This window comes from Phaethon lepturus, unplaced genomic scaffold, assembly GCF_000687285.1.
Source record: "Phaethon lepturus isolate BGI_N335 unplaced genomic scaffold, ASM68728v1 scaffold48847, whole genome shotgun sequence".
Taxonomy (NCBI): Eukaryota; Metazoa; Chordata; class Aves; order Phaethontiformes; family Phaethontidae; genus Phaethon; species Phaethon lepturus.
In genome coordinates, this window is record NW_010555094.1 from 341 (window position 1) to 16,257 (window position 15,917).

Consider the following 15,917-nt stretch of genomic DNA (forward strand, 5'->3'; position numbering starts at 1 on the left):
GACACAGTTGTGTGCTACCATCAAGTTGGAAAGTTTCATCTCTTCTCTCTCTTTCCTGGCTGGCTGCTCCTGTTGCTTAGCTTGTGTGGGCACTGGTGGTCCTCAGGCCCAGCTATGGAGAGTTTTCTTCCAGTGGTGTAAGTTATCTCAGCAGAGGATCCGGCAAGCACTAGAACTGGCACAGGGAGGGGACAGTTTTGTGTGGCTGGTAGTTGGTGGGGAGAGGAGCAGACAGGGAGACCTTGCTTGTTTTTATAATGGTAAGCTATTCACGTTGGAGCAGTTGCCCACAGAGCAAGGTCAGTGCAAGACGATCTGCCTTTTTCTGCACTTTTCCTGCACGCTGTTCATATTTGTCGTACATCTTTCCTTCTTTCTCAATTTCTAGCTATTCTTTTGCTGTACTCTTGAGATTATCTGGCAGGGTTCCTCACTGGTAACATTTTTCCCTCAAAGTCACCTCATCTACTTTGCTTCCCTTTTTCATACACTTAACCTGTATTTGTAATTTTTGTAATTTTTACACTGGTATGGAATCAATAAGAGTAATGTGTAGCATAACATGTAACTGTCTGTATTAACTTACTGTTACATAAAAATGAGATTTTTCTTTTTATTATTCCTTATAGGTTGCCTGTGGCTATGCACATACATTAGTGCTAACAGATGAAGGTCACATTTATGCCTGGGGAGCCAATTCATATGGCCAGTTAGGTACTGGGAATAAAAGTAACCAGTCTTACCCTACAACAGTTATTGTGGATAAGGACAGGTAATACTTATAGTTTAGCAGTCAGATATTAGTTGGCATACTCTCTGAAGAGATACAGAAAAATATGGCATTTTTAATCTATTTTTTGGGAAGAAATAGCCTATAATTTTTTGCAGTGGTTCTTCTCCTAAATGTGAACAGAATTTTCACTGAAAGTGCTTGAATCTGCCCCATAACCATCCTTGTGAAAGACAAACTGAATGTTCTGAGTAGCCTGAATGTGCTATTTTCTGCTTTGGCTCACACTGTACTTTATAGTGTTTCTTAATTGCAGTTTCTCTTCAGTGGTGTAGTTTCATTGTTTGAAGTCAATGATAAAAGCTTTATTGTCTCTGAATATAAATTGTATTTTAATGTGCTGCATTTGACAAGCAGTACACACAGAAAATGTGAAGGGTGGACATCTGCAATTTGTGTTATTTCTGCTATTAAATCCGGCTTATAACCCAGGAGAGAGAGAAAGGGGGGAGTTCTTGGTATTGTTGCCTGAAAATTAAACTTAGATTTTTACAAGTTAGATATTTTCCTATCAGGCCTTGATGGGTAGTGGGGCACTTATTTCTATTGCTAATGTAAAGCCATGTATATATATGGCCAGAAATTTGAATCTATTCCTTATTACTGAGGTCTTGATTTTGGCTTCCTATTGTGAAAAATAAGAGAAGTGAGATGTCCCTCTTAAACTTGTGTCTGTGTGCATTATTGTAAGGAGCTCCTCTCTGGTGATGAGGCATGGCCTGTTTTTGAACGTTGCTATTTCTTTACATGTCTTTGTGCTTTTGCTTAAAATGTAACTGAAGTTTTCCAGACACTTTGGCTGCAGTTAAAATGTTACTACATTTTTAATACAAATTTTAATGTTGTATGCTGCCTTTCCCTTTTGTTGGCCAAAATGTGCGTTTCTGGTGTCAGTGGGAATATTACTGTGTTAAATCCTGCAAGATTTGTACATATAGCTTTAAACAAGTTGTTTCCCAACCATTTTCCCCAGGCAGCTGGGCAAACAAGTAAACAAGCAGTAGTTCAGGCTGCAAAACAGTGGATTGTGTAATGTTGTATTAAAGTGGGAGTTTTGAAATCCTAAATCAACTTTAGGATTAGTGAGATAGCTAAAGTACACTTAGAAACAGCTTTTAGTGCTGTTTGGTTCTAATTTTTAATTTTCAAAACGGAAGTCCATTAAACATAAGGGATAATAATTGTATGAGTAATGACACTTCAGTATTTTAATTAAAAGGAGTATGTTTAAATTGTTGGTTTATAACTGTTACCAATAAGCAAGCAGGAAAAAGGTTTTTGTTTTAATTTTTACTAAAAAGCTTCCTCATTTCTTTCTTCATCTTCTCCAAGTACCCCTTCTCTACAGCTTAATGCAGCCACTCACCCCACTGCCCAGCACCACCGAGGACATTCAGAGACTTGAAACTCATCATAGCTGTGTTTGAGGGAGCCGAGGGGGCCAGTAGAGCACGTGCTGCTGCAGATATACTGCTGCAACAGTGTCTCCTCACTCCCAAGATGCTTTTTCACTGAGAAATTTTCTGAGTGCACGCTATTTTAAGAAACTTTGATAGTCCTTTTAATTTTGCTACATATGATAGGAAAACATTCTCGCAACTGGAAGTGCATGCATGCTTATACATATGTTTTGCACCAGAGAAAGACAGGAGGTAGTGAGCTTCTTCACTGCATTTTGTTCTCAGAGAGTGACTTGCTTTTTTTCCTTTGTTTGCTTGTAAATTCAGAGTTATAGAAATTGCAGCCTGCCACTCTGCTCACACATCGGCTGCCAAGACCCAGAGCGGCCAAGTGTACATGTGGGGCCAATGCCGCGGGCAGTCAGTGATACTTCCCCACCTCACTCACTTTGCCTGCACCGACGATGTGTTTGCTTGCTTTGCTACCCCAGCTGTTATGTGGCGTCTTCTATCCGTAGGTGAGCTTAAACATTTTTTGTTTTGACATCTTCTAAATAGAATCATTAGTACATAAAACAGTTGCATGCATTTGAAGCCTAAACTTAGTTTCTTGCAAAAATTTATACTGGAAGGCATAATTGTAACCATATATTACATACGTGTAAATAGTAATATGGAATTATAAAAAATTGCTAAGGCCTGATGGCAGTGCTGAATGATTGTCTGTTTTATTGACATTGTTTATTTCTGTGGGGAAATGCCTTGGGTTTGGGGAAGGGAGGTTTTGTGTAACCACTGAATGTTACTGTACAATGGCCATGGATGGAGAAGCTGAGTTTGAATTTGGAGACTTGAGGGAGCCATGCAGAACATTTAGGAACCCTGAAGCTTTCTTTGATGTCCTTAAGTAGACTACTAAGAATGAGGGAGCCAAATTCTCACATACAGAATTGGTCACAAGCAGTTAGTCTCATCACAAGTGATCATGACCTGAGCTTCTGAAGAGACAAGTTGCTGGATCTCAGATAGTTGATTAACATTAAGGCCTGTCTTGATGACTTTGAAGAGAAAGAGTTAAGCATATAGTATTGTTCAACAAAGAGTTTATTCTTCAGCTACAAATTCAATCCCATATTGGTTGCTAATAAAGTTACTGGCTTTGCTGACCTAATCAAAGATGAGATTCTTGGGGTTGTCTGTAGGTGACTTCTGGGAGCTTAACCTAGAAGCTAGAATGCAGCAATTTGTTAATTTGTAATTGGAACCGTATTGAGTCCATCATGCTTCCATTCCACTTCTATATTGCCTTTGTAATTGCTTTTGTGTTGCTATATGCTTTTGTCTGACAATTGTAGAACATTGTTTGATCCCTTGTTGCCTTCTGGATGCCAAGGTAAGGAAATTGTGTTAATAGTACTCATTTCAGCTTTGAGAGACTGGGGGATTAAATGGAGAATCCTGTTCTCAGGAAACTGCTTTGCCAAAATTAATGTTTTAAGGCACAGTCCAAAGACCCCCATTTGCTCTAGGTTGAGGCAGTTGTGCTTTCTAGGATGCCTTGTTTGAAACTGTAAGATATATGCTTAATTACTATGAAAATTCTTAATATTCTTAATATTTGCTACTACTAATTAGATGAAAATTGTGTTACTGCACTAAAATCCCAGGCAATGGGGTGGTTCATTCCATGTAAATATGTCTTTGTCATCTGTAAGTTCTACATAAAAATATCTGTGGTATGTTCAGATTTTTCTTCCATAAGAATTGGTTATTTTATGAAGGAAATGGGACATTGTTAGTATGTGTAGCTTAATCACAAATTCAGTTGTATGTATCTTGTTATGTATATTAGCAGGGTTCTGGGGCTCTTCAGCTTCCATTTCTTCTTGCCCAGTTACAATATTATTTCATGCTATCAGAATGTCTGCTCCACTTTTTCTCTTGCCTTTTCTTCTCAGTTTAGTGCAGAATACTGAGGAATTTTTCAGAGAGTGGAGGAAGGCAAGAAGCAAAAACTGCCTCTTCCCTTATTTTGTTCCTCACGGAGACGACAACTGCTTGAGTGAGACTGAAACTGTTTGTTACATTTTTTCAGTGCTCCTTTCTGCAAATTAATCTTTTCTTACCTTCTTTACAAAGGCTGTTTTAGGTCAGAAATGCTGGTTTAGGTTAGCTAAAAGAGTCCTGGGTGGGATTACATATGATCATTCATGTAATTATCACCTTTATGCTGAAGACTTCCAAGTAACCCGTTTATTACTATGCATATTGCTCATTAATACTTATTAATACTCTTTAACACAGTGTGGTTAAGACTGCGTTCATAACTATTTCCCAACTCATCTTTTATCACCACCTTCATTGTCACCATTGACAATACACCCAGCCTCCTTGCACTGCTTCACACCTTGGGAGTCATTTTTGACTGTAGCAGCTCCTTCTACTTTTATTTTTTGTCCTTGAGTTCTTGGTCCCTTTGGAAATATTGTTGCTACAGTGTTGCAACACTGTACCAAAGCACAAGGTGAAACCTTACAGGAGGAAAAGGTTGTTTTACTTTTAAGCAAAACTGATTTCAGATGCACCTTCAAACTCACATTCTTGTATGTGCCAAGTGGTCTGTCCAGCATCCCGGCACTAAAATGTGTTTTCTGGTGGTCTGAGCAGGGTTCCTTGTGATGATAAGAGGATAAAGGATGCTGGCTGTCAGGCCATCATCATGTTTCCTGGATTCCTTTTCGTTAGGTGACCATGTGCTGGCTTCAGATGTGCCTTTTTGCCCGCTCTGGGAGCTGAGAGTGACTATTCTCGCCACTGTGTCCCACCTTGGCGAGTCACCAGGACTGACTCACTGTTGTTTTTCTCCTGATCTAAGTGTGGCGAGAATCATCAGGCCGCTGCATCCTACGATCTCAACATCTGCTGAACTAGGTGCCACGGACAGCTGCCATGCTTACAACCCTTTTCCATCTGTTGTATTCCGGTGCTTCCACAACAGGCATTCCCCTGCATTCCCCATTCGTGGCAGTTCTAACATTTCTATTCCAATTCTTAGCCCTGACTGCTAAGCAGTTTTCTTGGCTTTGTGCCTTGCCAGCATGAACTGCCTCTTAATTTCCTTCCTCTGGTTTCCCCTTCACTGCTGTAACAAATAAAACCACCTATTTTGCCTCTAAGAATTTCATAACTGAACCCCACTATATTCAGCATACCTCTGCCGGCTATAGAAGTTGTCTGGAGGTGCATATTGATGGACATCTGAATTGACAGCATTAAATTTCTGAGACTGTGTTAATTTTTTTTTTTCTGGCCTTACATAGATGAGTTAGAGGAGTGGAACTTTTTTTTTTTTTTAATAGGGATATTTGTTTGGAGTAGGAAACTAGTAAGGAATGAAAAAAGCTGCCCTTTATATGCTTCTCTGGGAGTTCATACTGAACACATAGTCTGCTGGGTTTTTTTACTAGCCTTAAAGAGTTGTTTTTATTAAGAGTGTTAATTGCTGACAGATACCCAGGATGTTATGGGTTATGAGAGATACTTGTATTACTTACTACTTACTGTTAAATTCCTTTTTTTATTCTAGAGCCTGATGACCATCTAACAGTAGCCCAGTCACTTAAGAAGGAATTTGACAACCCTGAAACTGCAGACCTGAAGTTTCTGGTGGATGGAAAATACATTCATGTTCATAAAGTTCTTCTCAAAATTAGGTGAGGCACAAACTGTAGAGTTTAATATAAACTAAACTGTATAGGGTAGTCCACTGTGCTGAGTGATTTCTGTGCAGAATTCTTGACTTATTCTTGCAAACTACCTTTTGCCTCAGCCATGGGATTCCCCTGATATTCTTCACTGTTGGTCTCTTTTCCTCATTTCCTCGCTGCGTGGAATTATCAAACACGCTGCTTACTACCAGCCTTTTCATCACTTTCCTCCATCTGACTTGTATCCTCCTCTCTGCCACCTAAACGGCCTTGATCCTGATTTCTAATAACCTTTTGCTGCTGAGGAAAAGGCTCTCTTCTTTCTGCTGCCTTCCCAGTACTTTGAATCAGTTTTTCCCCCTTTATAGGCTTGGCTTCCTCCACTGGGATGATTGCAGGGTTTTGTGTTTATTCTTGCCATTCTTTTTTTCCTTACACAGGACCCTTCAGTTGTTTCAGAAACTTCTGTAGATGCTCTTCGGATTATCTTTTTTTTTCCGTTTTTTGTCAGATTTCGTATCCTACTTGTTTTAAACCTTCTTATCAGTGAATTTGAATTTTAAGCTGGCTTCTCTTTTTGTTTTTACAGTTTTTTGCAAGTTAACACCACTTTACAGTGAGATTTGACATACATATGCAGATTTACAGAATAATCACATTGTTATTAACATGCAGAGATTAGTTTGTTATTGCTGACGCAGTTTCTACTAGGATGTTCTAGAGGCACTGGTTTAGATCTCTTCTGTCTTGCTAACTGCTTCTGCTTCATCCTCATTATTACAATAGTTTTTCCTCTTTGATACTTTCGTTCTCAAAAGAAAGAAATGCTTGGCTATCTCATCCTGCTTATCACCACTTTCGTCTTCCTACTTTTGCTCCTGAGTCCCATTAGTGCTTTATTGTATATTACTGCATAAAATTAAAGATCCTTGTTAATTCTTGCCTGCTCTTTTTTTGGTCTTTACTGCCCTCCTCTTACTACTCTAATTACCTGTATTACTATTTTCTTCCCTTTACTGTTTCCATTACTTGCACATTACACTCATGCCACCCCCTTTTTTGGAATGCCATGTGTCCTTCATCAGATACCACTTCAAATCTTGTGTATCCCCAAAATGTTTCTGAGGTTCTTTTTCCTGATAATCAGACTATACGTAGCTTCTCCTTATTTCTTTTTTCTTGCTCTACTTTTCTCAACTTATATGGCATTCTGGGAAGGAAATGTGTCTAATTATAAAAAGGGATTTAAATGTATGGCATTATCAAAATAATATGCAGGAATAATAAAGCATCAGGCACAGTCTGTAGAATTAATATTTTCTTTAAGCCTTATAGTCTCATGATGCAACTGGATCAGAGGATAATGTGTTTAACATGGTATTTTGAAGCATTCAGCCTGTTCCAGAGCATTGTCACGAATGCAGTGCTGGTGAAAGTTCCATTTCATTATCCAGTCATTTCTTTACCACTTACTTATGAAGACCTTTTTCTATCTTGTTCTATGCCTACTGTTGAACTAGATCATATTGGTGGTGCTTATTAGCTTGCGATGGTGGTGAAATGGCAGGGCAATGCCCAGCTCAGTGAGAAGCTGGCCGAGTAATGCACTGCCTGCAGAAACAAATACATATGGGTATTTATGTCTTACACTAGGTATCAGGAAAAATTTGTTTACTGAGAGAGTGGTCAAACACTGGAACAGGCTGCCCAGGGAGGTGGTGGAGTCACCATCACTGGAAGTGTTCAAAAAACTTGTAGACATGGCATTTCGGGACATGGTTTAGTGGGGATGGTGGTGTTGGGTTGATGGTTGGACTTGATGATCTTAAAGGTCTTTTCCAACCTTAATGATTCTGTGATTCTGTGATGTGGGTGGGATTCATCTGCTCTGCATTCAGCCAGCCAAAATCAGATGTCTGGTCTGTCTCTGCTGATAGAGAGAGAGAGAGGGGCACTCCAAAGGATAAGTCACTCCAAGATACTTTGGAGACTGAAGGATGAGTACCAACTGATTTCTATTTATTTACTTATTTATTTTTAAGGGAGCAATGTACACCACCTTCTCTCTGACTTTTATTTTCGTGTGGTGCCACTGGGGCAACAGACCATTCCCAAGGTCTGTTCTACGGCTGGATGGATAGCATGGTCGCCACCACTTAACATGAGGCTCAGGGAGACAAAGCAATGCGGTTTGGCCTGCCTCTTCCAATGCCAGAACATGGTACAAGACGTGTCAGAAGCTAGATGATGACTTTTTAATTCTTTATTAATTTGACTTGATGTTTATTTTACTAAAAATACAAAATACTAAGGAAAAAATTCTTTAAATAACTGGTAAAATCAAATGTGAAAAAGGTAAATTCAGTGATAAAATAAGTAACTATTTTTCATTTGTATCTAAGTTATGCTGTCTTTAGGATGTAGACTTGTTCCAGTCTCATTAAAAGGAAACCAACCTACCTTTTACATAAAAGTTTTAGTAAAATAAAAGCAAATATGTAGTATAAAAGAGTCCAATTAAATTGTGGCTGTTTATAGAAAAAGTTACCTGAGGTGGTGATGTTCATTTCCATCAGCAAAAATTTTGAAAACAATTCATTTTTTAGGCAGCAGTGATTTACAGTGAGTTGTAAGTTACTGTGAACTGTAAGTTGCAGAGTACAGCTATCAAAGGCAGTACTTTTTCCTTTTTTGTATCATGTCCATCACAAAAGTATTCAGACTTAAAAGGAAAAGGTGATGAAAGATCTGGGTGAGAAGAGTCTTCACTTTAAATAATTTAATCCCTCAGTATATGGGGATGATAATGACTAATGACGCTAATGACTAAATCTAATGCTAAATTCTCTATGGCTCTGACACTGGAATAAATGTTATCTAAAATATTTATTAATAATTTCCCTCCTCACTAGATCGTGTTGGAGAAAGCAGGCTGAAAAGTGAGAATTGTCAAACCTAATTGTAAACTTTATCTGTTACAAGCCAGGTAATATAATTAATAGTTAATGTATATCGTGTTTAAGAAAATGACATCAAAAACACATGGACCATTCTTAAAACTATTGTAAGTAGAAATGGAGCCAAATATAAAATATTAGTAACAGAAATAAAGGAAAAGTCTGAATTATATTTTTAAGGCTTAAAAGCCTTATAAGGCGTAAAGAAATTAACATGTTCAAACCAAGAAATCGTGTAGCTAGAGTTTATGGTTTTGTGTTTAGTATGTTATGACTGTTTTATTTTTTTTTACCAATTTCTTGCTGCAGCTCAACTTTCAAGCTTAACTCTTTACAGTATGCAATCTTTGTTCATATTTTGTAGGTGTGAACATTTTCGTTCCATACTGAATAATGATGATGAAATTATAGAAATGAGTGAATTTTCTTATCCTGTTTACCGAGCCTTCCTGGAATACTTGTATACAGACAACATTAGGCTCCCTCCTGAAGATGCAATAGGTATTTGCCATAAATGGAAACAACTCTAGGTTGCTGTTTCTGAAAAATTGGATTTGTGTGTCATAACAGGGTGAGAAAAGCAGGGCTTGTTAATTTTACTTTTATCAGCATTTCAATCTTGAGTTTGGCAGGTGTCGGGAAGAAGGGATGCAGTAGCAGGAAACATGCCCAAGGAGAATGAGTGATGGGGATGCAATAAGATGAAAGATGCAAAATGTTCAAAAAGAACTCATTGTTTCTCATATTAAGAACTGTTTTTTCCTTAAAGAGGCGCTAATGCCATACTAAAACTTTTCTGTTTGAGTAGTTGTGGCAATTTGATCATGCGTGAAAAGGGAGCTGTTCCCCACATGATTGTTATGTCACTAATTGATGCCTTGAATAAGATAGATACGATACAGTGAGCAAGAAGACAGAACACTTGCGTAGTAATAGAAGAGTCCCTTTTTGATATGTCTTTTGAGGACCTTTAAAAAAGCACACACCGTCTAGGGGAAAAAAATAGAACAAGTCTTTCATTAATTCAGCCTAAAACAATAGGGCAATTGTTTAACTTGAAATATATATCTTTTACACCAGGATAGTTAAAGCTGTATGAATTTTCACAGGACTGCTAGATTTGGCAACACTGTATAGAGAAAACAGATTGAAAAAGCTGTGCCAGCAAACCATCAAACAAGGCATTTGTGAAGAGAATGCCATTGCTCTTCTTTCCGCCGCTGTCAAATATGAAGCTCAGGTAAGGAGAACGTCTCTTCAGGCAAACAATCGTCTTCTGAGAAATGAAACTGTTTAATATAAACATAACTGCATTCAACTGATGAGGCATGATTACTGCAATTTCCCTTTCTGGCTTCCCAGAGGTTTGTTTCCCCCTTTTCAAGCTATAAAAAAATGTAGCTACTAGTGTTTTCTTTCTGGCCTTTTGGCTTGCACCTGTGAGTCAGGATTCTTAATCTGCTTCCTGCCTTGCCATCTGGCACGGCATGGCATGCAAATTTCTCACTGCCATTTACTTCTCCACCTTTGGATTTTGCTTTGTTCACTTCCAGACCTCTTCCGCCTGAACGTTTTACCTGCCAGTGTCTCGTACAGTCATTCTGGTACAGGTGGTGGGAGAATTTACCTGTAAAGTCCCTCCCTATTTACACTTGTGCTTATATCAAAATTCCACTTTTGCCATGTTGTTTACAATGAATCGTGCTGACATGCAACAAATTACCTATTGTTATTCCTCTCCCCATATCCTGTCATCTGGTCTGCCCTTGACTCTGGAATGTTTCACTAGCACTCAAGCTGTTATCAGCAGTAACTGCAAGCGCTTTTTTTGTAAACAGACAAATACTTTCAAAGATGTTTTCCTTTTCTCGACTTCTTAGTGCTATGCTGATTGTGGAAATAATGATGTCGTCATTTTTATTATTCAAGAAGTCTGCGTATGTATTTTAAACTTAGTAGCCATTGTTATAACTGAGCATCTTAGTTGAGAAGTCTTCATCTTTTTGTTCAAGATTTCTTCTGCTTTACAAGAATGAAATTAATGTAGCCAAACAGAGAAGATTACCTATTAGAAGAGCCAAAATATGCAGCTGGTAACAATGTTTTTTAAAAATAGTTGGTTTTTGCTTTTCCCTGGCTGTAAAACGTAGGATGATGTTTTAAAGCAGGAGAGGCTAGAAGTGTAATATGATGGATTGATAAACAGTCCCATGTATAAGAAGCAAGTAGAAAGAAAGGACTGAAACAAAAACTGGGTTAAAAAAGTTTCAGCAGCCTGTGCTGTATGGAGGCAGAGCACTATATGAGATGCATTTGTGTAGGAGTTGCAAAGAGGAGGCTGGAGGTCGGTGAGTTTTGTAAAACAAAAAAGGAGATAACATCAGATTAGTAGATAATAAGATTATCAGTTGCCAGTTACAAGGCAGTTGTAACCAAGGTATCAGTAAGGGAAGGCATGAACAGCTTAAGCAAAGAGGAATTGTACTTTAAATGTGTTGTGGCAGAAGCCCAGCATATCAGGGAAGACTGGACAGGAAGGGACGACTAAATGATTTGATTCTCCTAACGGCAGAAATTTTCATTAAAAGTTTTCTCTGGAGTTTCTCCTCTTACAAGCTCTTCAACAGTTTTGAATGTCTCCAAAGCAGAAGTGCCTTTAAGTTGACCTGTGTCAGGTGAAATAGTTAAAGAGTAGTTAAAGATACGTTTAGGTATATTGTGAAGTAGTAAAACTAGCCTGGACAAAGTCCTAGTTTATAATGGCTGAAACACAATAAAAGGGATTGGCTGGGTGACTAAATATATGTTATCCTCCTCTTCCTTTTATGATTCAGTGTTTTATTCTGTATACCTACTATTCTTTCAAAACATGCAATATTTTAACATGACCATCAGATGATGAATTGGTTCACCTGCCCTGGGTGCAGCATGTGCCAAACTCAGGAGTGCATTGTTGCCCTCGTCCCTCCATCTGCAGCTCAGAAAGAGATATAGCAGAACTGCTTCAGAGAATTGCAGCAAAGACTTCGTTATCAAAGACATGGGATAGTCTCTATCTAAGGAATCATGAAGTAAGCCAGGATCTTTTACCATAAAAATTAGGTTAGTAGTAAAATTAGTAGTAAAAATTGGTTTGAGAACCATGTGCAATGTATCAGTGCTTTAATAGAAAACTGTCCAAAGAAGGATTATGAGAGACCTGATGTGCTGGAAGTTTGAAAAGATAGAACTAATTCAACTTTTTGTCATTAAATGCGAACACTGCAAGTGAAAGATTATAGTGCTGTGTCATTGTCATTAACATCTCAAATTAAGTGAAGGTTGACTTGGCTACTGTATGCATTTGTTAGGATTAAAAATGCTTGAAAATATTTTGTCCTATCCTCAAAAAATAGAAAGAGTTGCTGCTACAAAATTATTTTAAAGCATATTTCCAATATACACTGTAGCAAATTTTAGATTAATCATCTTCTATATAACAGAATTGAAAGCCAACATTTCTTGAAACTGCAAAATTAGTGATCAGAATTCTATGGTATCTATGGACCTCTTCATAGGTCAGTACCAGAAAAGGCAGCTGCTGTTCATTTTATTTAATGTAAAAGTTTGCACATCGACTGTAAAGCAACCCAGGTTCTGGCAGCAGCATCAGCAGAGGTCTGATGAAGCTTCAGTTGTCAGTGTCTTTGATCTTCTACATTTTTCTTCTACCTTTTTTATTTCTTCTATGTTTTTTATTTCTTCTTTTATTCTCATTCCTTTTCTCGCTTTTCCAGCACTTTTTGATGAGAGATACAATTTACTTCTGTGCGTTGTTCCTACCTTACTTCTTTTTAAAGGATATTTTATGCTGCTTGGCCTCTGTTAAAGCTTTAGATAGTTCTTGACAGGGGCAATAGACTGGAAGCATTCGATCTAAGGAAAAGGTTTCAAATGGAAATGCACAAGTATTGTGCTAAATTTCTCTCTACTATTAAGCCCTGGCTGCAACATTTGTGTTGTTAACATAAAATAAAACTGGGATGGCATAAGAGACCTCTTTTTGCTGTAACCATTGAAGAGTTTATAGATCATGGATCATACTGCCAATTTAGACTTGCTTTGCTGCTGGCTTCAGCTCTGGTTGCAGCAAGAAGGTAATTCATTTTCCTTCAACAGCAAGTTACTGCATAGGAACCAGCTAAAGGGTATTGAGCCAGGACATGGAGAGAAGGATTGCCACCGTTGTGAAGAGTTCGAGTGGGTAAAATTTGCTGTGTGAGATCATGGTTGTATGGCCTAACAGCTTGTACCTATCCTGTGCTGAACTTCTGAACATCCTGTTACAGCAAGACCAGGACAAGACAGAACCATTTTTGCTATCTAGGAATCCCAGTTCCTAGACAGGGACACAAAATGCCTAGATTCGCCACAAAAGACACATTTAACCTAACATCCAGTTTGTATTCAGTGAGCATCATCAAGTATTACATCGTATTTTGCTTTCACTTTCAGCAAGACTAGGATATCTGCTATTTTTCACAGGACCACTACTGAATTCAGTGTAAGAAGGAGAAGAAAGGAGTTACTGATGCTCTAGTAGTTGTATGTGGGGAAAGTTGGTGGTTTCATTTATTAATAACTTTACTAATGAACTCAGTAAATGTGATGGAGTTCTAGAGTCAAATTAGGTGGCTACTCTTGTTTTCTCGGGGGGGTTATTAAATACTTTGTATGAACATATTTCATTCTATCATTTGTGATCTAATCAAAGTGATCAGAAAAGTGATGGGTAATGTGAACAATCTGGTATATTCTCTGCTTTTGAAATATATTTGAAATAGAAAAATAATAATTTTGCTATCAGTCATTCATTTTACAAATTACCTCAATTTATTTCTAGGACTTGGAAGAATTTTGCTTCAGATTTTGCATAAACCATTTAACTGTTGTTACACAAACTCAAGGCTTTGCAGAAATGGACCATGACCTCCTGAAAAACTTCATTAGCAAAGCAAGCAGAGTGGGAGCATTCCGAAATTGAGGTCTGACTACTACCAAGCTGAAGAGCATGTCCTCTTCCCTCCTGGAAATACTTCTCCTTTGGAGAACTTATCCATGGTCAGAATGTGCAAAGGTTTGGAAAGAAAGACTCAGTGTCCATCAGTTTAGGAAATACGTAAAAGTCCACTTTTTTGTGTAAAAAACCACATAGAGGTTTTGTGAAGATGGCTCCAGCGTAGATGTATGGTGAGAGTTCATTGCCAACAGTTAGAATTTAACAACAAAAATCTAATGCAGTAACTACCCCTTCCCACTTAAAGTCAAGCAAACTAAGCTATCAATATCTTGTCTGTCTGAGTTTTTTTCTTTTTTTTTCTTTTTTTTTTTCTTTTTTAAAACAACCAGCATTTGGATTTCATGGGACAGTGATCTGTTTGCTGCTAAAACTTTCATGGTATGCTTTTGTCACCAAACTAAGTTCATATGCCATAGTGGGCTTCTTTTTGCCTGGTTTATCATCCAGTGAAGTTACAAACTTGTTTTTCTGAACATGTGATAAAGTAATATAAATTCTTTAGGATGAGAGGCTTTCTGACTGGTCGGAGGGTATGTCTCATTTGGTGTTTATTTGGAATGTAAGTAAGTAAGCCATGAAGAGCTTCAGCTGGGTATCACAATTTTGAGTTCCTGGCACTTATGTCCATTGTTCTAGACAGGAGGGAAAGAATCTTCCTTTCCATTACACTAAGCACTTTCCCTGGCACCCCATTGGGCCAGGAAGCTTCACAGAATTTGTCTGGACCTGAATTATTGTGCTGTGTGTTCGGTACTGAGAAAACTATCTGGTTGCTTGTTACCGAGAAAAAGAAACCCAAACAAAATCTCAAGGAAAGGGAAGTTCCACTTGAGGTTTCTTTATTCCCATTTTACTATCTATCCCCAGCTGGATCATCTTAAGAAAAATTGAGAAAAAGATAGTTTTGAAGTCATAAAATGGGTCTCAGAACTAAATTGTAAGAGTGAAACTCATTTTCCACATGGCAATAAGGACACCTTGTCCAAATACATTGTTTCAGGTTCTCCTTTGGTCAGTGCTGCGAGGTGACCATACCACTTCACTTAACTTGCATGCGTGTTCTAAGTGAGAGGAGCTGTCCTCTGGACATGCCTCTCTCTAATCGCTGACCATTGAGGGAACCAGGATGCTGAATTTCTCACTGACTACAGTGAGTTAAGATGAAACCCCACCCAGTGTTGCACGGAGGGAGGTTTGCCCCATTACAGAAGATGCTGAGCTCATGAAGCATTTACTTGAATTTTCTAATAGACAACTGTGAATTAACTCTGAGAGATTATTTCTCTTAAAATTTTGGCTGAGTGAAGTGGCTTTAAGTGCCTTTTGTAATATTTTGCAAATGGAGAAGGCAAGAAGCTGGATGACCAGGCTCAGTACACTACTATAATTAATCATGCAACCTTCCTTCAGATCCTTGCTGTGCCACAGAATCCTTCGATGACTTTTTCTAATCCTCAAATGTGGTTTCTAAGAACCTAATTCCCTTAAATGATCGCAGCCTCATTTCCTCATTTCTAAAATAGATATAACTGTTCTTTATTATTTTGGAGGATCATTTCTCAGACCATCCTGTTCCTTGAGGAGGAGGAAGAAAAGGAGCAGCACAGCCTCAGGGAAGAAGATGAGAAGTAGTGCCTTTCTCCACATCAGTTGCTGCGGATGTGAGTGGAAGGGTGAGGCATGCAGGTGGCAGAATTTACTTAGGAGGAAGGTCATAAGCAAATTGTTTTGGAAAATGCTGTGGTAAAAAATTACTTCTGAGACATTTGCCTCATACTCTCACTAAAAATATATTGGATCATCTACTGCTAACAAGCGTGTTCTGCCACCCCCTCAGTGATTAGTATGACTTCCTCCAGCAGCGTAAGTCCATACTTCAGCAGCTGTATCAGTATTTTGTATTCAAACAGAACTGGTCAAAAACTTTCCAGTACATAATGCAGTTTCATCAAAACCACAGCTTCCCTGGGGGAAGTTTTGGTAAGTTTGTGTTGAAAAGCGCTT

General features: G+C 38.2%; 1 protein-coding gene across 1 annotated transcript; it reads left to right on the forward strand.

Annotated features, from left to right (window-relative positions):
• Positions 1-629: 629 nt before the first annotated feature.
• On the forward strand, positions 630-13,899 carry LOC104624624 (RCC1 and BTB domain-containing protein 2; the record flags this gene model as incomplete). The annotated part of the gene is made up of 6 exons (XM_010292038.1): positions 630-772; positions 2,518-2,708; positions 5,777-5,903; positions 9,219-9,355; positions 9,964-10,094; positions 13,737-13,899. Coding segments are annotated over 6 exons (870 nt in total), but the record flags the coding sequence as incomplete, so codon positions are not given.
• Positions 13,900-15,917: the final 2,018 nt, after the last annotated feature.